This window comes from Muscardinus avellanarius, assembly GCF_963383645.1.
Source record: "Muscardinus avellanarius genome assembly, chromosome: 8".
In the NCBI taxonomy this organism is placed as follows: Eukaryota; Metazoa; Chordata; class Mammalia; order Rodentia; family Gliridae; genus Muscardinus; species Muscardinus avellanarius.
The window spans coordinates 87,277,119-87,300,739 of NC_137794.1; the positions used below are offsets into that span (position 1 = coordinate 87,277,119).

Here is a 23,621-nt window from a genome sequence, read left to right on the forward strand (position 1 = left end):
GTAGTGAGGCAAATTGTTGACTGATCTGTGATAAAAGAGAGCCCAAAGCAATTGGCACGCTGGATTCCAGGTATCTCACTGATATCACTGAATGAGAGCGCCTGTGAAGACCCCAGAGAAGGTCACTGTTGTAAAATGACTTTTCAGCAGTGGCACTGACCACTGGAATAGAGCATTTTGCACTGATGGTTCAAAGTCTCAATTTCTCTCCAAGTTCTTCTCCTGTCAACCTTCGCTCTCTGTGTTTCCCTGTCCTAGCTGTGTGATTACCCCCGCACAATCAACACTCACATACACTCTCCTGTCTCACTGGAGCATTCTCTCCCATCCCTTTTAGAGATCAGCTGAAAGGTACTATACATGCATTGTTTCCTAACCCAGCTTTCTTGTTCATTTTCTTCATTATATCTGGCACAGGCTACATTTATTTAATTTTCCTCAAAAGGCAAATTAGTGCAGAAACTGAAACAAATGTCATGGTTCTGCAGAGGTTTTAAGTGCTCAGATATTTTTCTGAACACTCATGACTAGGAAGTAAAAGAGGCATCCTTGGAGAACCAGCACATGAACTCCAATAGTTGCATACTCCCCAAACGCTCAGAATTCACCTCATATCTTCTTTTTCAAAAGGGCAGTGATATATATATATATTTTTTATCCTTGAGTCACACCAATTAGGGCCAGACACCTATGACCCGCCTTATGTATGGCTTTAATAAATTAAATCGAGGCTGACCCTTGTCCTCACCCAGGGTCAGAGACTTCTGGGCAGTGAATTAGGGGAGCAGGGGCCGGTGCCAGCCTGGGAGTTGGGGATCCTCGCGGTGTGACCCCCCCGGGCCGTTAAGACAGTCTCGTTCCCGTGGGCTGCGTCTCTCCCGAGGGCCCGAGGGCGCACCCGGGACCCAGAGCGGCCGTTCAAGCGGGAGTGTGGGTCCCCGGATCGCCGGGCGCAGACCGCGGCCCCTGCCCTGCAGCCCCGGCCCTCGGGACGACCCTTGTGGTGAAAGCCCAGCAAGGAGAGCTCTGCCGCAAACCCAGGTGCAGTGAGGGACGTCGAAGGGACAGGCGATGCACGTTACCTGAGCTCCCCGGCTCTTCATCCATTGATTTCTCTCCAGCCATCTTTTCCTTCTCTCATCTATCATCCCCTGCCGCTGGGCTTTACAAATAGGATTCGATTATCTTAGTGAGAGCTGTACCGCAACCTCGTAAATTAACGCGTTTGACCGGGGAAAAAAAGGAAATAGGACTTTTTTCTAAACAGATGTCTCCTCTAAGTCGCTAAGATTATTTTTATTAAAGATAGGAGAGACCTTTTGTATAGAGTCAACGACAAACTAGAATGAGAGATTTATTTTGGTACTGGAGCTTGAACTCGCAGGGGGTTCCACCGCCAAGCTACACCCTCAGCCATAGATAGATATATGTGTGTGGGTGTGGTGCCGGGGTTGAACCCAGTGGCACTCTACTTCCAAGTTACACCCTCAACCCTATTTTATTTTGAAACAGGGTCTCGCTAGGTTGATCTCACTACTTGCTGAGGCTGTCCTTGAGCCTGTGATCCTCCTGCCTCAGCCTCCCCAATACTGGGATTACAGGTGTGCCTAACCACATCCGAATATATATATATATATATTTTTATTTTAATTTTGAAATAGGGTCCCGCTAAGTTGCTGAGGCTGGCCTCGAACCTGCCCTCAGTACTGGGATCTTAGGCTTGTGCCATCACGCCTGGCTAGAACGAGAAATTTAGAATGACAAAATTCTAATGTTTGACAAAAAACTAAAAGTCCATTTAGAGTACATTCTGTACGTCATAAATTATGTTCACATGTTTAGAAATCAGCTGAAAATAGACCAGGGATGCAGATTTTTCAGAACCTTTTCAAGCGGTGCTCGGGTCAAAAAACGCGAAGCCCAAGGCCGGCTTGCACGGCTGCCCACGCCCGCTTCGCCCTGCCCAGCCCAGGCCAGGAAGGAGGAAGGCAGCGCGCGCCGAGGGGCGGGGCGAGCAGCGGGAGCAGCGAGAGCCGGAAGTGGGCGGCTAGCGAGGAGCACAGCGGGGCCCTGTCCGGCGGCGCTCTAGCCACCGCGCGCCGTCTCTATGCTCCTCCGCGTCTAGTCTATTTATTGTCGCGGAGAAGCTGGGGCCGCCCTGTACCCGGAACAACAAAGCCCGAAAGTCGGAGCCCGAGCCTCGGGGGCTCCTAGCAACGGGCCGGGGCGGGAGTTCCATGGAGACTGGGGAGCGCGCCCGCCTCGTCTTCATCCTTGTGCTCCAGCTTCTCCTTCGCATCCGACGCAACCGGCAGCAGCGCTGCCGCCGCGTCCTCTGCGGCCGCCCGGTCTTCCCACGGTAACCCGGTCGGCGGTGCGGGGCGGGAGGCGGGCCGCCGGGCGGCCGGGCCGGGCTGCGGTGGGGGAGCGGGGGCGGGACTGGAGGACCCGGGCCGGCGGCGGGGCGGGCGGCGGGGCTCGGACGGCGGGTGAGATGTTCAGTCATCGCACCCGGGATAACGGGTGGGGGTGGGGCGCCGAGGCCGGCCGCCTCGGGAAGGCCGGGAGGGAGCTGGCCCGCCGGCTCCGCCGCCCTCGCCTGAGGAGGAGGGACCGCGCCAAGATGCTGGGGCTCGGCCGCTTCCCAGAAAACTTGAGCGGCCTCTCTTCACCGGCGGGAAGGCTCCCAAATTAACGGCTTGGTCGGCTCCTGGTCCCACCCGTGCGACAGCCGCGTTTTACTATTAACATTATTATTAATCAGAATTAGGCTTGATGAAGAAGGAGTCGGAACTGAATTGTGGGTAGGGCTGGGTAAGAATCAGAGTAGGAGAATAGCTTTGTAATGACCAATAAGAGCCCCCCCCCGCCGCCTCCCATAAATCTAATAGTCAGCAACGGTTGTTTTAAGAAAGCTCTCCTTCTGCCGATGCGTGCATCTGCAGGCTGTCAGTGTTCAATAAGGTTCAAACTACAGCCGGTCTACATCTGGGAACTCTCTGACGGCATCTGTCACCTGCAGTTTCAAAGCGACACTGGCAGTAACTAGTGTGAGCTTTTGTATTTAGGGTTGAGAATAGTGCCTTAAAATTGTAGCGCCAGAAAAGGCAACAGCAAGTTTGTGATGTGTTTGTGTGTGTGAGACGAGGGAGATGAGGGAAGGAAAAGAGAAGAAGAAAAATAATGGTGATGATGACTGGTTCCTTGGGAAAGTTGAACAAAAAAAGAAATATAAGGATAATGTTCAGTCATCTGTACATAATATACAGTCTCGTAAAGTGAAAAAATAGCAGTTCATTCGAATCAAGAAGTGACTTTTAGCAGTCTCTAGTTGGAAGACTTATGCAATTTGATATGCCCAGTTAAATATTTATTAGTTTATACTGTATTTTTAACCTTCCATCACAGATGACTTAATTGCTTTATACTTTTCAAAACCATTTTAGGCTAGTTAATTGAGGTTTTTCTGTGTGCACGCTGGAAAGGTCACATATACATACTACAATAATAACATTTTTGTGGTCAGTGGAAACAAAGTTCTTTATTAAAGTTGAAGGATAATGATGAAAATAAAACTGATAAATTATAGAGTCAGTCAGGGCAACCACAGCTTCTCTTTTATTCCTCATCAATTTGGTAAGTTTGGCTTCTTTTAAGCAAAAAGGTGTTAACTTTAGCCCCAGGTCCCCTCTTTATAATCTGTGATCTCAAAATCAGGATCAGAAATGGTAATAACATTTTACTTTTGCTGTCCTGAATGAGGGCTTGCCAGAATTCAGAGGTGTTTAGTTCATTTGTTTTTGGTACCAGTGATTGAACCCAGGAACATTTACCTCCTAGCTATACCACCAGCCCTTTTAAAAAAATTTTTTATGTTTCATAACAAGATCTCACTGGGTTGCAGAGGCTGGCCTCAAACCTGTGAGCCTCCCAAGTACTGGAATTACAGGTGCATGTCACCTTGTCAAGCTCAGATTACAGGTTTTTTTTTTTTTTAATTCAGGCATTGCATTTAAAGCTTTAAATCTGGAATTGACATCTAGTGTCTATTCAGAGTAATTTCATGTATGTACAAAGAGATGGATGTTTTTCTTTAACAAGGATGGGAAGTATGAACGTTGGGAAACATTACATTTTAAGACTGTAAGAAGAAAAAGTCAATATTAAGATTTTTGGCTTAGTGAATCAAAGGCTGTTGTTTAATCTTTTCAAATGGCTGTTTTGTGAAGGATATTCTGGGATAACCCCACTTGAAGTTATGGATATTGAGTCCTGGGATTTATTTCATAGTGTTTATAAGACTGAAAGAAGTCACTTGACCTCAGGGCTAACATCAGACTCACTTCCCCTGGATCTGGTTTGTTGAGTCTTCTCTACCTTCTCAGTTTGCGCAGGGGTCAAGATTCTTTCTTTATTAACAATCCAATTTCTACTTTCCTTGCTCTCTCTCCCCCAACACTCCCAACATTCGGTACCAACACTCCCAACATTTGGTATTGTGTTTTTTTTTCTTTACCCATGTGTGTACCAATCAAAAATCATTTTTACACTGTATTTTTAATGGAGTTTTCAGCATATGTTCTTTGTATATACTTTTCATTAATGTTACATCATTTGTTATTTTTTTTCTCTGAACTCTTCCCTTTATTTGGAGAATTGAAATTGTCATATCAGATAGTTGGTTGTAAATATAACAGGTAAGAACCTTAGCTAAGAACAAACAGATTATATTGAAATAAGGCATGAGAAAATATTTGTAATTTTCAGAATAAAAACTATTAGAAGTCTAAGTGTAATATATTAATTGTAGATATAGTCACTCTTTTAAAGGTAAAAAGGTGCTGAGCCTAGTGGTGTATACTTATAATATTCGTACTTAGGAGGCTGAGCTATGAGGGTCACAATTTCAGGGACAGCATCAGCAAGTAGTGAGACTCTCTACAACCTAGTGAGACTCTGTTTCAAAATAAAATAGGGCTGGGGGTGTAGCTCAAAGGTAAAATGCTTCTGGATTAAGTCCATATTACCACACAAACAAAAAGGGTAAGAGTATTATAGAGCCTGCTGTGAATTTTAATTGAACCATTTTTTCATAATTCTGATTCTAAAAAGGCATTTTAACACCAATATTTTAAAATCATTTTGCATTTGAATATTTGACTAAAATTACAATTTTTCAAATTTAAGGGAGTTAAGTAATTTCCACACATTTTTCTTCACATAGGAAATTGTCACTTCAATTTTTTTTAGGATGGAAACAAATAATGAAACATATAGCTGAATCTTTTTGGAGCATGTCACTTACCATAGATGTGTCACATTATTTAAAAATTAGCAAATATTGTCTAGTCTAGTTGAGTAAGTCTGAGTACTGTTTTTAGATAAGGAAGACCAACCGGTAATAACCTGGTGATTGATTTCATTCTATTGCATCATAGACCATGAGATGAACTTACTGTTATGAAAAATAAAAAGTTCAAATCAATTTTCAAATTAATAGTAGAGTATATCCACTGTTTCAAAACCAGAATATGTAATGCCTTGAAAATTTAGATATATCATAACATTTGAATTTAAAAAGATTTCCTGAAATTAATGCCCATTGTATTGTACTTTTTATATGTGTGCCACCAGTTCAGGTGTGCAAAGCTGGGTGAAAGATGTGTTTCCCTTTGGGTGCTTTTTGTTTAGGTAGAGAAATGATAATACATGACAGGCACAAATTTGAATTTTAAATACTTAATTTCACACTACCTGATACTATAGTTGTTACTGTATGGATATTATTATAGCTGCTAAAAAAAGAAGTTTCTTGAGGGTTAGGACTGTAAGTCACCATCATACTGTGTGTTCATATCCTGAAGTTGTGTATTTGGTAGATTAATGTGTTACTAGGAAAAAATATTTTTAGTTTACTTCAGGGACTTATCTAGTAGATGAGAACCTTTCTGAAATCTATTCTTGATGCCTAACATTTCAGTTTTTTATCTTGGCTGTAGGGATGCAAATTAAAAGCAGCCAAAATTTCTCAAACATAAGTGGGCTTTGCTTTAGCCATATCATACAATAAAAAAAGAATGGTTGACAGTCAACTTTAGCAGATACCATTTTGGGAGATTTCAAAAGGATGGAAATCTATATACATATCTGAGATCCTTTCAAGCCACATAGACAAGCTCGATTTTTGTATTATTACAACAGGTTTTTCTTTAGCAGAGAGATAGAGTGTGTTTGTATAATTGTGGGGGGAAAAAAACAAGATTCCAGAAGTATGTCATTGGTGAAAAGGAATCAGGTCATATTAGAAATTTTGCTAATTTGGTCTTATTTGAGACCAGAGGGTGATAAAACTAAAAATTTGGCTTAAATGGCTGGTTTTTTGGTTTGTTTGTTTGTTTGTTTTCATTTTTGTGGGACTGGGAATGGAACCCAGGAGCATTCCACCTTTGAGCTATACCCCCAGCCCTATTTCTTATTCTTTATTTTGAAACAGGGTCTCACTGAGTTGCAAAGGACCTCACTAAGTACCTGAGGCTGGCCCCGAACCATGATCCTTCTGTCTCAGCCTCCCAAATGCTGGGTTCTAAAGTGTGTGTAACCACGCCTGGCAAACGGCTGGTTTTCTGCTAAGAATTATGCTGCCAGGGCTCCTACTAAATCAGTCAACTTCTGAAGCAGCTCGGAACTATTTCAAGTAAGGGTCAGTAACAAAACTTTAAAATTTCGCCAAAAAATACAGAACTTTGGCTATTGACTACTTTTACCAGGTAGTGTTTATTAAGAAAGAATACTAAAAATCAGATGGTATGTTAAGGACAGATTTTTCTCAGAACATGTGTGGGTGAAGTGAGTTTTGAATTGTGCCTACATAGATATCTATGAAGAGGCACTGGCCCCATGGTATTAAGTTTAGCTCACTGAGGACTTATAACTTAAAAGAATTAAGACATATGTTTTTGTTAATTAAATAGTTATGAAGAATCAGGTATTAAATTTCCTCCTTTTGATAAATTACTAACATTTTTATTGTGAGAGCAGTTTGGGTCAGAATTGGTTACCTTCTGGGGGGAATTAGTGTAGGTGGAACTTTCAGGAGTATTGCCTGTGGATATCAGGCTGTGCTCAGCATTGAGGCTCTGCTTTTTTGCAGTTGTATGGCCTTGGACAAGTGTTTTTGACCACCCTTAGCCCCAGTTTCCTCATCTGCACTGTGGTGTTAATATTAGTTGTGTCTTATGGAGTTGCTGGAGAATTAAGTGTAAATCACCTACCGCTTTAGTTAAGAGCTAAAAAAAAATACTTGTAGGTACTGTCAGCAGTGGTGCTAGGCAGTGCATTAAAGGTGAACCATTAGAATGTTTTGTTTCTTTTGTTCATAGGCTTTCTACAGTTGAAGTTCTTTCCTTTTTTTATCACAGGCCATTGGACTCATCTCTGCTGCTAGGTTTGGGGGGAAGTAGTTTTTAAATTTTTGAATAGTCACACAGGCATCTGGTTATCACTTATAGCAGATGGACTAAGTAAAAAGAGACATCTATGTTTCTTAGAAAAGGAAGGCCAACAAAGGCTAGTCTGGCACCAGGTTGCAGCTATTGAAATGCTATTTCCCAGTGGAATTCCCTGGTTGTTTAGCTGTATGATACTTCTGAATAAAAGGAATAGACCCTACTGGTTTCATTTAGCAGACTTAGTCATTCTTTAGGAGACACTATTTTTTACTTGTATAACCTTAATTGATGGTAAGCTTGAAGCTTTTTAGTGTCAGTATCAGGATATTTAATTCAAGTTTTCTGTGTCACTATAAATGTTCTAAGTAGTCGCTGTCTTGTAATGTTAGAAGTACCAGAAGTTGCTGCTTTGCTCCAGCAGTTCAAGTGGTTCAGGAATGACTTCATAGGATTCAAAATTGTTCATTTATGGTAAAGTTAAAACCAAATGTTGAGGCTACCTAATCAAGGAAATAATTTGATATTTGTAGCTTTATTTAGGCTGCTATTGAGATAGCTTTTTTATAGTTAAACTAAATGTTTTTATTTTGTTGTATGTATGAACATCTGTAACTACTGACTAAAAAATATTTCTACCTAAACAAAATGAACTTTCCAATTTTGTCTTTAGGTCTTGGTTTTCAATTGAAATATAGTTTTATAAAATATCTAAGAAGTTTATATAAAATATATTATTCAGAGTATTTTGTGCTTTCAATGTGTAGAGGTTTTTAAAATTCTTTTTTTATACTGTGCCAATTTTATTTGTTTTTAGTTTTTTATAAACTTCCATACACTGAAGAGATTGGCAATATATTTGTATTTAGAGGTATGACTTTTGTTTTCTTTTAAAGTCGGCTTGATACTGTTAACTTAGTTGAGCAACTAGATAGATCAGAATAGGTTTAGTATTGATATAATATTGTTAATATTATCATCATAATCATGAGATGGTTCCAGATCTAAAAACTTTTATTTTCAGATACTTTGGGGACTGTTTGGAGAAACTTTTAAGAAAGCAAATCTCCCAAGTGTCAATGCTGTAGTCTCCAGTAAGACTTGGTGTTTTGAGCCAAAGTCTACATGTTAATGTTTCTCCTAAGACAGGAGGATCACAGGTTTTGAGGCCAGCCTCATCAATGTATTGAAGCCCTCAGCAACTTAGTGTGACCCTGTTTCAAAAATAAAAAAATAAAATGGGGCTGGGGGTGTACCTTAGAAGTGGAATGCCCCTGGGCTCATTCTCCAGTAAAACACACACTCACACACTCACACTTAAATGGCACTGAAAAATTCCTGGCACTTAGTGTTTTTGCTGTAGTTTTCTATGTTTAGGTATACAAATACTTAACATTCATCGTTCTGCCATTGCCACACTGTTCAGATGCTAACGTGCTTGTGTACATTTGTAGTCTAGGAGCAATAGGTTATACCACAGGCTGTACCATCTTGGTTTGTGTAAGTACATCATGATGTTTGCCCAATGACAGAATCACTTGTTGGCCCATTTCTCAGGATGTATCTCTGTCTAAAAAGTGATACATGACTGTCTTTAATTTATGGATCCATTAAGAATATGCCTTTTAGCTGGGCATGGTGGTGCCACCCTTGCAATCTCAATACTTGGAGGCTAAGGAGGAGAATTGCAGGTTTAAGGCCAGGCTCAGCAGTTTATCAAGGCCATTAACAACCTAGCAAGACTCTGTTTCAAAATAAATAAATAAATAAATAAGCCTGGCGTGGTGGCACATGCTTGTAATCCCAGCATTTGGGAGGCTGAGACAGGAGGATCCCAGTTTGCTGCCAGCCTCAGCTACTTAGTGAGGCCCTTTGCAATGTATTGAGACCTTGTTACAAAATAAAGAATAAAAAGTAGGGCTGGGGGTGTAACTCAGAGGTAAAATGCTCCTGGATTCCATCACCAGTACCATAAAAAATAAAATAAAATAAAGGCTGAGGATGTAGCTCAGAGGCAGAATTCTCCTGAGTACACACACACACACACACACACACACACACACACACACACCACACACACACACACGCACGCACACACACTAAAGAATGCCTTTTGATTTAGCCTTTTTAGGCTTTTGTTTTTGACTTGTTAAAATTAGAAGAGTTTCAAATGTCTGTACCATAGACTTAATTTTTCTTGTGATGTATTCTCATTCTCACTTGGTAAATAAGGGAATATCGACTTTATCGTTAAACCCAATTTAATTGAATGGTTGGTATCTTAAAAGTGACTGACAGGGTAGCCATTCCATGATAACCAGCTATCATGGAATAGCCTTAAAATATGGATGAGGAAGACCCTTGAGCAGGGGGTGAAATAAAGGAGAGAGTAACTTTTAGGAGGGGAAAAGGAGAACATAGAAAGTGCTAAATGTCCATACTATTTTAAATCAAATAATTATTTTCTTGTTTCAGAAATATATTTCTGAATTTGTAAAAGCTCCTGGAAAACATTTGCCTTTCAGCATTTGGAGGTCCAAATTAAAACCAGTAATAACTTGCAAGGTACAGGAGCACTGAGCAGAGCATAAGAGAAAATGAAGAATTGGAGTGGTTTGACAATATGTAAATTCTCTTTGCTGCGTGATACAGAACTATTTGGATAGGTATTTAATTTGTATATAAAGAATGCAAATGTTGCCTCTTGATTTAAAAGTATGAATTCCTACCACCACCATATACTGGAGATTGAACCTAGGGCCTCTGGCATGGTACACACGCCCCTTATCACTGTGGTAGTGTATAGCCCCTTTTATTGTATTTTATTATTACTATTTTTGATGAGGTACTGGAGATTGAACCCAGGGGCATTCTATCTACAAGCTACACCCCCAGAGCTATTTTTTTATTCTTTATTTTGAAACAGTTGCAGAGGGCCTCACTATGTAACTAAGCCTGGGCACGAACCTGCAATCCTCCTGTCATAGCCGCCCAAGTACTGGGATTACAAGCATGTACCATCACACCTGGCCATTTATTTTATTTCTGAGATAGCATCTTGCTAAATTGCCTGGGCCGACCTTAAACTTGCTGTCTTCCTGCCTCATCCTTCTGAGTAGCTGGGATAACAGCCCTGGACCAACATTACCAACCTGTAATTATAAATCTTAATCTCTAAATTGTCATCATGAAAAATGTCTATTGTTTCCACTTATTTCACAGCCCCATAATTCTTTCATTTGTCCTTAAAAGTATTCATTTAATTCAGCAACTTTTTTTTATTGAAATTAGAACAAAGTGCTAGTTACTGAGCCAAAATCTATCTAAAGACACACATTAAATTAAGCAGTTTGCTGGGCGTGGTGGTGCACACTTGTAATCCCAATATTCGGGAGGCTGAAACCAGAGGATCACAGTTCGCAGACAGCCTCAGCTACTTAGTGAGGCCCTCTGTAACTCAGTGAGACCCTCTTTCAAAATAAAGAATAAAAAATAGGGGAGGAGGTATAGCTCGTAGGTTGAATGCCCCTGGCTTCCATCCCCAGACCCGCAAAAAAAAAAAAAAAAAAAAAAAAAAATAAGCAGTTCTTCTCAGGGAGTTTGTTGCCTGCAGTCTAGTAGACAGTTCTAATACAAACTGGACCTTTCATTGCGGAGTCCTCTCTCGGGATGCCCTTCCTTCTCCCAGTGTTTCATGTGACTGGTTCCTTTTCTTCATGATCTCAGGTTAAGAGTCATTTCTCATCTGTAACAGAGTTGAAAATTCTTCCCCAGATCATTCCTCCTAGAGTTTCTTTTTATGGTGTTGTTTTCTAGATTATATTTCTAGATTATATTATATTCTCAGACGAATTGCTGACCTACTTGGTATCTGTTTTTTCCTCGTGGAATATGACTGCCATAAGGGTTCCTTGCCTGACTATTTTGTTCTGAGGTATATTCCTAGTGTCTGCCCACGGGGCTTGGTTCACATTAGTTATATACTAAATGTGTAATTATGTGTAGGAGTTTCTTAGTTGAAGGAGTGGAGAAAGGGCATTCTAGCTAGTCCTGTATAAAATCATGAAAGGATCTGGCATTATAAGCCGAATAGTATAAAGCTGAGAACACTAAGATATATTAAAAGAAGATTAGGTTATAAAAGGAAAATTGGAAGTAGAAAGCACATTGCATTCTAAGCCAAGCCAACTAGATTCTATTTCCAGAAGAACCAAGAGATGTTTCTTTAGGCAGGAGTGTGGAATAATTACAGAGATAATTCTAGTACTTGTTAGGTAGATGGACTAGATCTTTGGAGACTATGCACAGTAAAGAGTGAGTTCCATTAGAAAGCTGTATCCATAATATGCAAGAAAAGCCTAAAATAAAGCTGTTCCTTTGGAGGCAAAAAAGTTAATTTTAAGTTAGCTGGGCATAGGAGAAAGATGAGAGGACAAGGATTTAAGGTGAAATTCTTTCATTTGTCCTTAAAGTTGATTCTGAAATTTCTGATTTAGATGCATAAATGTTGGATGGTGGCTCCATTGACTAAAATTAAGCAGAGACAGAACAAGAATAAGTATTTCTAAAGGGATTAATGAGTTTTGTTTTGGATGTATTGGTTTAGTTCGGTAGATATGCCTAATAGATATTTGCAAATATGAAACTAAATCTCTGATGGATCAGGATTGGTGTGGGAGGCACCCATAAGCTCTTGCGTAGCAGCCGAAGCCTAGAAAGCTTGAGAGGACAAGGCTTTAAGGCAGGGATCTTAAACTTCAGGGATCTTAAACACACTTGAGAATATGAGGAAAATAATGGCCTCCTCGGGCACACATATAGATTTGTCTGTATATAGTGTTAATAGATTCCTAACTTCTGAAACTGTTGTTTCAAACTTTCCAGTGGCTGTCCTATAAGATGTTCTGGTTTAAGGAGCAGACAGAAGTATTTGAGTTGGAAAGAAAACCCGGGAAAGGCGCCTCAAAGCCAGGGATGGGGATTGTAAAGGGAGAACTTTGGGAATTGGTGGTTCCCAGTGTCTTATGCTTTAGAGAGGGCCAGTAGGAGGAAGTTTCAGCGGTGCCACTGCAATAGAAACTAGCTGTTTATCTATAAAGTTTCATGCTGCGTAAGGGCAGAAGTCAGATTTTGCCAGGTTAGAGCAGGAATCAGAATTGAGGAAGCAAGGTGTGGTCAACGGAGTGTAGGAATCTTGATGTTCTCTATGATAAACATTCGTGATAAAAGAATGTAGCCTATGTTAAGGGACCTAATGACAGGGAAATTCCATTATTTTGACTACCTGTTATGATGTTTCAGCCCAGTGGGTCTCAACTAGGTGCTCATTAGAACCATCTTACACATGGTTTAAATATTATGGCCCTACCAAGGTCAATGAAGTCAAGATCTCTGGGGAATGAGCTTCTTTTTAGTCTGCTTCTTTTGTCTTTTTCTTAATGGTTAAGAACTAGTATTTGAATATGGGTTAACTCCCCAATACTCATGCAGGAGTTTAATCCCCAAAGTTTTACCTTAATGATATTACGAGGGTATAAATCCCTGACCTTTGGAGAGTAATTAGGTTTATATTAAAAAAAATTAGGGTAGAGTCCTCCATGACTGAATCCTGGTGGCTTTGTAAGACACAGGATAGACCAGACACACAAACACATGCACCCCCTTTGTCTTTCCACATGATGCTCTACTTTGCCTCAGGACTAATGCCAGCACACCATGCCCTTGAACCACTGTGAGCTACATAAACCTCTTCATAAAATTATCATGTTCTGGGTATTTTGTTATAGTGAAGAAAATGTATATAATTTGAAGCAAAGAACTGTCTTATCACTCTTATTCTGTGTAAGAATTCTTTTCTTTATTTGAATGCTATCACCAAATTACACCTCTTATTCTTGTGATAGTTTTAAATCAATGAGTTTTAGTCTTTCTTCAGACCTTAAGTTTAAATTTTAAAAAAAAATTATGGTTTTTTGTAGTCATTTATCTCTATCCTAGTTCTCCATAATTATCTTTTTTGACAGACATAACCTTTACTCAGATATGACCAGTTTCAAGTAAAATAATTTCTTAATGGTGCTTACATGAGGAAAGAACATTCTGTAATTGTTTTGGCTTTTAATTATATTGCATTTTTTTCTATTTGCTATTTTTAACCAGAAAATTTGAATTCTACATTATTTTCTCAAGTAACTGATTTCATAATCTCTTTCTTAAAATGGCATTGATTGCAGAACATAGGCTTTAAATGAGTTGTCTTTGCTAAAGCAGGCATTTTTTATGAATGATAACCCTGTAAAACTGTTGAAAGAAAACTGTCCAAATAGGAAACTTCACTTGTGTTTTTACCTCACTGTGCTTTTTCTTAATTGGATTCTTACCCATGAAATAAAAATCAGAATAAGGAGAAATTTAATATCAATGTACACTAGCCCTGACACTAACCAGAAGCTGGAAGAGGATGTTTAGTCCAAGCTACCTAGACATTTATACCTATAAGTAAAAATAATTTTTAAAAATTATATTAGCATTAGTTTAATGGCTAAACTAATCTTATAAATTGTAGTCTACTATTAGAGGTTAGTTTGAGACAAATAACAAGCTTCTTGGTAAAGATATATGCTTAACAGTTTTTCAAATGATTGTTTATAGTAAATGAGAATAGGGATGTGTAAAATAATTACAATTTAAATAAAATAAACATCTTCAGCTCAATTATCAAATTAACACCCTGCCCTGTTATACTTTTTTTCTTTTCTTCCTTCCTTTCTTCTTTTTCTTCTTCTTTTTTTTTGGTAATGGGTATCAAATCCAGAGGCAGTCTACCTCTGAGCTATACCTGCAGCACTCTTTTATTTTTCCTTTTGAAACAGGGTCTTGGCAAATTGCTGAAGTCCTCACTAAGTAGCTAAGCTGGCCTAGAACCTGTGATCCTCCTGTCATAGCCTTTCCAGTACTAAGAAGACAATTGTGTGCCACTCTGCCTATTTTGCTTCCTTACACATCACCTCCCCAAAGCAAAACCCTCACAGTCAACTATATGTTTTGATTTGAAATGATGTTGTTGGAGATTTTTTAAATCACAGTTAAATTTAGGGTTTTCTTTTTTTTTTTCAATACCAATTTCACTTATCAGATACATCAAAGTTGCATTTTTTATTTTACCCCTGGCTTTTAAACTTAAAAGAACATGATATATCTTTGTGTTCTAGAACTTGAGGACTACAGTGAATAACTAGAAATACTTTCCATTTTTAAATGTTCTCTGTCCATGAAAGATGAAGAAACACAATGATAGTAACAGTGAAAATGGCTAAATTTGAATGCTTACTATACTTGCTAGCATCAGTGTGCCAGTACTGTGCTATAAGCTAAGCACTTTAAATGAAATTTTAACAGTACTCTGCAATAGGTTTGTGATCTGCCTTACTTTACAGATGAGGACCTTGAGGCACCACGGTATTCAGTAACTTTCCCCAGTCATGAGACTCATAACTATTAGATCTGAATTTAATCTAGACAATTTGCTGAGCTCTCACACTTTAATGTGTGTGTGCATGCGCAGATGTGATATTTTAAAAAATAATATCGGGCTAAAGGTTAAGCTCTATAGACATTTAATTGACTGTATATGGTGGTTTGGGATCCATGCCAAGACCTGGGGTACAGAAATAAGTAAGGTTCTATCATGCTTCTGAGGAGCTTATTGTCTACTGATAGACATAAACAGAAAATAATTCACTGGAGTGAAACTTCACTTTGGAAAACTGCTATGATAGAGGACTGGTTTACATGGTAGTGGGACTCAGGGAGATGCTGGCTTAGTCTTTGGCATCAGCTTTCTTAGTTCCTTTGATTAAAAAAATTACCCATTACGATTTTAATTACTGTCCATACTAGGGTTTCCAAACTTACATTTTCAGCTTTGACCTAGACAGTCCTGAGCAGTGGGCTCTTCTCCGATGATCTGTTGTTTCTATAAAACAGTAGGGGTCTGATGTGAAGAACAAGCAGGAGTTAGTCACATGTCAAAGATAGTCCTTTTCAGCTGAAGGAATACATTAAGGAGGGAAAAAGTTAATACTCTTTATATAAATAGTTTCTATAAACCAATATGAAATCTCAGAAGGAAAATGGAGAATGTATATGAGACAGTTAACTTCAAAGAAATAGAAGTGTTTGGTAATATTTAAAAAGTTTGCCATTATTAGTATTCTAAGAAATTCAACAAATTCAGTATTGCCTTTTCACCTTTCTTTTTTCTTTACTTTTTTTTTGCTGTGTGTGTGTGTGTGTGTGTGTGTGTGTGGTGACTGGGAATTGAGCTGGGGCATTTTACCTCTGAGTTACACCTCCAGCCCTTTTTATTTTTGTTTTGCAACAGGGTCACACTGGATTGCTGAGGGTCTCTCCAGGTTGCTAAGACTGGTCTCTAACCTGTGATCCTCCTGTTTCAGTTTCCCAAGTACTGGGATTGCAGAGGTCTGTTATTACACCCAGCTAGTATTGTTAATTTTTATATCTCAAGTTGTCAAAGATTTTTATAAAAATTCTTTGGTGGTTGTATAAGATAGCACATATATGTGACCCCAGTCTTGTTTAATTTGCACAGAGGAGATTGACTTAGTAGCCTAAAACCATGTGCCTCTGTGGATATAGGGGGGGAAAACTTACCAGTAATTATTATTGTGCTACAATTATGAGTAACTTTTTTAATATTTCATATGTAATCAGAAATGGCGTGATATTTTCTTTAAAGGCCATACATTAAGATGACTTATTTGAAATATTAAAAAATCTGTTTGCATTAAATTTTGCTTTTATATAATAAAAATTAATATGTCAACTTTCTCATCTTTGAGTTTGAATCCTCAAATTCAAAGTTGTAGTCAGTAAAATGCAGATGGTCCCTTGCTTACCATGGTTTGACGTACAAAGATACAAAAATCATATTCAGTGGAAACCATACTTCAGGTTTTGAATTTTAATCTTTTACCTGGTGAGCAAAATGTAACCAGATACTTTTGAAATGCTGGGCAGCGCTGTGGAGCTGTAGTTCCCCATCAGCGACATCAACAAGAAGAGACGTTTCCAATAGTCCACAGTGGACTGTGTTGTTAAGCTAGGATGTTCGGTAGATTAGGTATGGTAAATGCATTTTATACCTTTGACATTTTCAGCTTTTGATAGGTTTATTGGGATATAACTCCATGGCAAGTTAGGAACATCTATATCTTTCCCTCTTTATTATTGACAGCAGTACATCAGTTAATAATAATTCAATAGCATTGAATAATGTGACTTTAATAGAGCATATTATAATTTGTAAGGTGCTCATTAATTCTTAAACAATTCTGTGAATCAAACGATATTATTTGCACTTTACAAAAGAAGAATAGGAGCAGTTCAGAACTAGTTTGTTGTTACGTAGTTTCTGTTAGGCTCATTTCTAGTGTCTTCACATCCAGGTTTTCTTTATAAATGTATTTGTTTCTCTGTTGAAACAGTGAAAATTTTAAGTAGAATTCTGTTTGAACATTATTAAGATGAGATTGGTGTTAGATTATGAGTTCTTATATTATGAAATATTTTCTTTTTTCAACCTGAATTGCTTCATTAGAATGTAAATTATCTTTCTTTAGGAATTCACTCAGAAAATCAGCATCATTGTAATCTTCTGCTACTGTTTAGGCACTGTTATAAATATCAAAAATTGACTGAATCATAAAATATGCTTTTCTTTACTGTTGTGTGTCTTAAGTAGATAGCTGCTGGTAACCCTTAGAGTTGTTGTTCATTAATCTCCTTAAAAATGGTATTGCTGTAGCTTTTTGTAGTTTTTAGATTTTAAGAAATCATAATAATCATTCTGATGTGTTAGTCACATCAATACTACCTCCTTGCCTGTTTTCAGACTTGGTATTTAGATTATGTGTTGGGTTGGGGTGTAGCTCAGTGGTGGAGCACTTGCATAGCATGTTTAAGGCCCTGAGTTCAAGTTCCAGGATCACCACCACACACAAAAAAGATTAAATAAATAGGTAGTATATAGAGACATATTAAGGTTAACTTTTTATTTAACCTAACATAATGACAATTTTGTGCATCATATACTTTTGCTTTTACATAAGTATTTATTAAAGATTCTGTATAATGTGGGTGATTAATACCCTTGAAAAATGCAAGGTTATACTGTTAGAATTTTCTTTGTGTCCCTACATGACAAAAATGCCAACACGGAGGACTGGCTCCTAAAATGTTAAGCTCCTACACTAAGCACAAAATGTCCTCGTGATAGAATGTCACCCTGCCAAACAAGTTAAAGGTTTTGTTTTTTTCAACTGGCTATGCTATTGCTCCTTAGTGCACCTAACTTTATCTCTCTACTGCCCCTTCAAACCTGATTGCATATTGAAGAGGAAGTGGGTAGTTCAGAATTGGCATGATAACTTATCTAAACCAACAGTCGTTCTAGAATTAAAATGGAAATATAGTTTATAATTTCTCAACTTACCTGTATTTACCTTTCATGTTCCATCCTTGGGGTTTTAGAATCAGATGCTGTATTTCAGAATAGATTTCCCAAGTTTGTTTGGCTCCTTTGGCAAAATCTTAGGCATCAGGAGATTCATATGAAACTTTATCCAGGTCCATTTGTACCAAGTTCAGATAGTGAATGATGCTTGTACTTTACAGGTGAGATAATTAACATATGTGGCAGTTCCTCCTGAATATTTTTGTAGGATTTCTAAAAATAATTACATTTGCCTGTTGCTACCATGTCCTCTCACCTGACAAAATTAATAGTAATTCCCTACTAATGTCTTTCACTCTGATCATTTAGATTCTTCTCAAATATTTTGTACTGATATATTTTGCCAGAATCTAATCAAGAATCATGTTATGCAGATATATTTGTTCATTTTAATTAAAGGGCTTTACACTTATTAGTGTTAAATATTATTGATAGTGCCTCATTGGTTTAGCCCAGGGATCAACAAACTATCTTAAAGGTCTGCATAGTAAATATTTTAAAATTGGGCATTCGATCCTTGTCGGAACCACTCAGCTGTGCCACATAGTCTCTGTGGAAACCCATGAGTGTGGCTGTGCTCCAGTGAAACTTACAAAATAGGCACTGGGCCATCTGCTTCAGTGTGCTGACCCCCTACCTAACCTGTTGTCATCTGGGTTTTTTCCATCTGTTGCTATGACAGTTCTCAAGTTCTAAAATCAGTTTATTAAATAATACTATTTAGTTATAATATTTAATGAATCCATCAAATAGTAATAGCAATCATTTGACACACACATACCACTGTGCTATATGCTTGATATAATCATATTTAGTCTTTAAAACACCCTGGTTGTGTAGATGACATCACCAGTTTACAGAATACAAAATAAAAGTAGGTAACTGACCCAGTGTCACCTGGACAAAGTAAACACATCAGAGTCCCCTGTGTTTTATGCTGTACTGTCAAACAGATTTCAAAGAACATGCTCTTCTAAAAGACAAAATGTTATTTTTTCTCCATTTTGGTCGCAGGCATGTGTTGAGAGACTGCCAAGTAATGTGTTTGAATCAGAACATAAAATGTCTATTTTCTCATCTGCTATTTTTGGAGAAGTAGACAGAATATGAGATTGGTTTGTCTGGCATGTCATGCCTTTAAAAGAGAATGATCTCTAGAACACGTGAGTTCATGTTGTGTTACAGATTTATTTGTTACCAGGCTTCCTTGCTTCTGCCTGTTCTGAGCTTATGGGTGGTGATTTTGTGGTTGAAACTTTGAGACCCCTCCCTCAGTGCCCTCATCTGGAACTTGAGTACACTTAAAGTAGCGAGATTCTACTTATCTTTAGAATCAGTTTTATTTAGTTTTAATATTTTGGATTTCAGTTATATTTTAAGATTTTTCATTTCTTTCATTTTTTTTTTTTTTAAATGACACTGTATTGTGGCCTTTCAGCTTAAATCTCTTTCTTGGTGTGGTAAGTTTCAACGTCAATCTTTGATGAAGTTTGTGTTATGAACCAGGAGGTGGCGGTCTTTTCCAGGTGATAATTTAGGGTTGAAATTTGTCATCTTTGCTCCGGTAATGTTTTGGAATGTCATTCAAAAGTCAGTGGACCTAAAATATAGACTATGGTTTCTTTGTAAAATCATCAAGAAAGAAACTGTTAAAACTTCTATGATACATTTTCATAGAAAGTTAGAAATATGACCTTTCTTAAAGGTAGAAAAGTTATAGTTTTGAACTTTGCTTTTAGTAGAAGGAAATATTTGGCAAACTAAATTCATAGTAGGTATTCACTTATAAAAAGGACAAAACACTTGATCAAACCAAGTCTGTTTGTGTGTGTGGGGGGGGTACCCTGGGACATTCTGACTCTGAACTATACCCCCAGCCCTATTTTTTATTTGTGAAACTGGGTCTCATTGAATTACAAAGAAACCAAGTCTAAATATTAGGCCATGAGCAAATTATTGTTATTTATATTTATATTGAAATGAAAATAACTAGTTTTTCTTATAGTAAACCTAATATGCATTTGTTTTTGTTTTTTAAATCTAGACTCTACCAAAAAAATAGGAAAAAAGTCCCCTTGATGTGCCAATTTTCTGAGTAGAATAAGTGTTAATATTTTGGTAGGTATAAGTATATAGTATATGCCTATTTATAGTAACCAAAATGAACCCATCAGACTTGTGTGATTTTTTTTTTTACTCTAACAATATGGACCTGTCTAAATTTCTGTAATCTTATACTTTATAAAATATATTTAGTAGTATATTTCATGAGACTATTGTATTTTACTGAACAGTTCCCTTTAGATAGACATGTAGTATTGATTATAAAATTTTTGTGCGTAATCTTGTATATAATTTTTTGGTTGAATTATTTAAGATATATGCTTACCAGGCTTTGTTGCAGTTTCACAATGTATATGCACATTTTTAAGTTATTTGAATATCCACTGCCAGATTGTCTTTCATAGAAAGTTTTTTGTAATAAGTTATAAGAGATTGCTGGTTTATTCATACCTTTGCCAACACCGTTCGTTATTTACTAATATAGACCATAGAAGTTTATATAATTTTGGAATCAAAGGATACGGAAAACATTGTATATCCAATTGTAGTCACACGTAAGCACTGGATTATAATGGCCTTAAATGTTCATATAAAAAAAAGAGAAAAGGCTTAAAGCTAAAATCTTAATTTTAAATATTTTCTAATATATGAAGTTAGATGAAGAATAGGATAAATATATAGAAGGAAAGAAATGGTAAACATTGGCAAAGAATTTAATAGAGATATTCAACTGCTGAGTTTTGTTCTTTGGAGAAATTTATCAAAGTGGAAAACCTTTTAGCAAGATTCAGTGGGAACAAAAAGCATGGATAATTGATAATTTAAAAAGGAGTTACTGTATTACAATAGAGATTTTTAATGATTTTTAAGAAAATGATGAAGACTTACAGGTCCAGAACTTAAAAAATATAAAAAGTGGAAAATATCCTAGAAAAATGTAATTTATCAAAACTAACTCAAGATCAAATAGAAGACATTAATTTGTCTCTTAGAAATCTACCACACAAGCCGGGTGTGGTGGCGCACGCTTGTAATCCCACCTCTTGGGAGGATGAGACAGGAGGATCGTACAGGTTCAAAGCCAGCCTCAGCTACTTAGTGAGGCTGTCAGCAACTAGACCCTGTTTCCAAATAAGTATAAAATAGCCAGGCGTGGTGGCGCACACTTGTAATCCCAGCATTCGGGAGGCTGAGACCTGAGGATCGTGGTTCGTGGACAGCCTCAGCTACTTAGTGAGGCCCTCTGCAACTCAGTGAGACCCGGTTTCAAAATAAAGAATAAAAGATAGGGCAGGGGGTGTAGTCCAGAGGTCAAATGCCCCTGGGTTCCATCCCCAGACCCACAAAAAAATAAATAAAAAGTATAAAATAGGTCTGGGAATATAACCCGGAGGTCTCAAAAGCCCCTGGGTTCTGCCCCCAGTACTACCACCCCAGAAAAAACCATAAAAAAAAAAAAGAAAAGAAATCTATCAAACAAGCCAGGCATAGTGGCATGCACTTGTAACCTCAGTATTTGGGAGACTGAAACCAGTGACACAGGTTGCAGTCATCTTCAGCAACTTAGGCCCTCTGCAACTTAGACCCTGTTTCCAAATAAAAAATAGAGCTGGGAATGTAGCTCAGAGGTAGAATGCCCCTGAATTCAGTCCCCAGTAACACACACACACAAACACACACACACACACACACCCCGACCAAATAAAAAACAGACCTACATAATTTTCAAGTAAGTTCTTCTAAACTGTCTTCCAGAGAATTAAAAGAAAAGAAACCACCCTAACTTGTTTAATGGATAACCCTTCATACTCAAAGTAGATAGGAGACAGCACAATAAAAGATTATAGGGTAATTCTACTTTTATGTTTATTTTTATTTTTTGGTGGTACTGGGGATGGAACCCAGGGGCCTTCTACCTCCAGGCTACACTCCCAGACCTATTTTATATTTTATTTGGAAACAGGGTCTCTTAGGCCAGCTGAGGCTGGCTTCGAACCTGCGCGATCCTCCTGTCTCAGCCTCCCAAGCGCGGGGATTACAAGCATGCACCACCACGCCGGCTGTAATTCTACTTTTAAACATAGATGTGGCAGTCCTAACTGAAGTATTAGCGAAATCCATCAATGTATTTTTTAAAAACATGATCTAATTGGGTTTGGGACATAATGTTTATGTAATAAATTTAAGAGAATTGTATGAGAATGATAAAAATTGAGAGTGGAGGTTAAAAATTGAGAGTAAAGTGATCTATAGTAGAGATTTTAGGACAGAAATAAGGGTGTGATTTGGGAGAAGTGCATGGCAGAGGAGGCATCAGTTGTGATATTGAATTTTGAAGCTGAATGGTAGGTACATATACGTTCATTGTAATATTCTTTGGCCCTTTTGTATATTTCATGCAATAGTGTTAATTATCAGACTTAACAGCATTGTGAGTTTGTCACTTTCAAATACTGTATTTTTGGTGGAGTTTTTAAACACATTTTTCTTAGAGCTACACAAACTAGTAAGAAACATGAAATGTAATTGTGTTTATTGCATATGCATTTTAATGTATAGTCTTATAAGACTTGTAGGGCAGTAAAAGACTCATATTTTAATGAAAATATGTGGCTTTGTAGGCAAGAAAAGAAATAAAAGGAACATAATTAGGAAAGGAAGAAGTCAGATGATATAATATTATTCTTAGAAGACCTAAAAAGCTCCAGCAAACAACTTCTAGAGCTAATAAATTTAATAAAGTTTATAAAATTAGCATGCAAAAATCAATAACTTTATTATATACTAATAATGGGTCTGTTAAAAAAGAAATTCGGGAGACAGTTCTACAGACAATAACTTCAAATATAAAATATCTAGGAGTCATTCTAGCCAAAGAGGTGAAAGACCTTTACAATGAAAATCATACAACACCGAGGAAAGAAATGGAAAAAAGATACTAGAAAAGGAAAGACCTCCCAGGTTCATGAATAGACAAGAGTTAATAGTCCCCAAATGGCCATATTACCAAAAGTGACCTACAGATTCGATGCAATCCCCAACAGAACACTAGTGACATTATTCACAGAACTAAGAAAAACAAGCCTAAAATTAACATGTAAGAACAAATGACCCAGACTAGCCAGGAGGAGGAGAGGGAGGGAAGGAGGAAAGAAGGAAAGAGAAATGGTGTAGACATTACAATACCCAATTTTAAATTATGCTGCAGAACTATAGTAACATAAACAACATGGCACTGACATAAAAACAGACACATAGAGCAATGGAAGAGACACAGAGACAGACTCACACAATTACAGTCATCTGTGATGATCCTTGACAAAGGTGCTACAAACACACATTGGAATAAAGAAAGATGGTGCTGGGAAAACTGGATGTCCATATGTAGAAAAACGAAGCTAGATCTCTGTCTCTTACCCTGCACAAAAGTCAATTAAAAAGGATGAAAGACATAGGAATTAACCAGAAGCTTCACTTAAAAAAATCATAGTATCAACACTTCCAACATACAGGTGCAGACGACATCTTCCGTACATCTTCAAAAGCTCAAAAACAATACCGAGAATTAGTAAATGGGA

General features: G+C 37.8%; 1 protein-coding gene across 1 annotated transcript in view; it reads left to right on the forward strand.

The window, feature by feature from the left end:
- Positions 1 to 2,237: 2,237 nt before the first annotated feature.
- Positions 2,238 to 23,621, forward strand: part of LOC308266301 (TATA box-binding protein-like 1) — a gene marked incomplete at both ends in the record, with an annotated part of 32,185 nt that continues 10,801 nt past the window's right edge. Inside the window, one exon of the mRNA XM_080700466.1 lies at positions 2,238 to 2,359. Coding sequence (XP_080556592.1) covers positions 2,238 to 2,359 — 122 coding nt within the window. The remainder of the gene's footprint in view (positions 2,360 to 23,621) is intronic.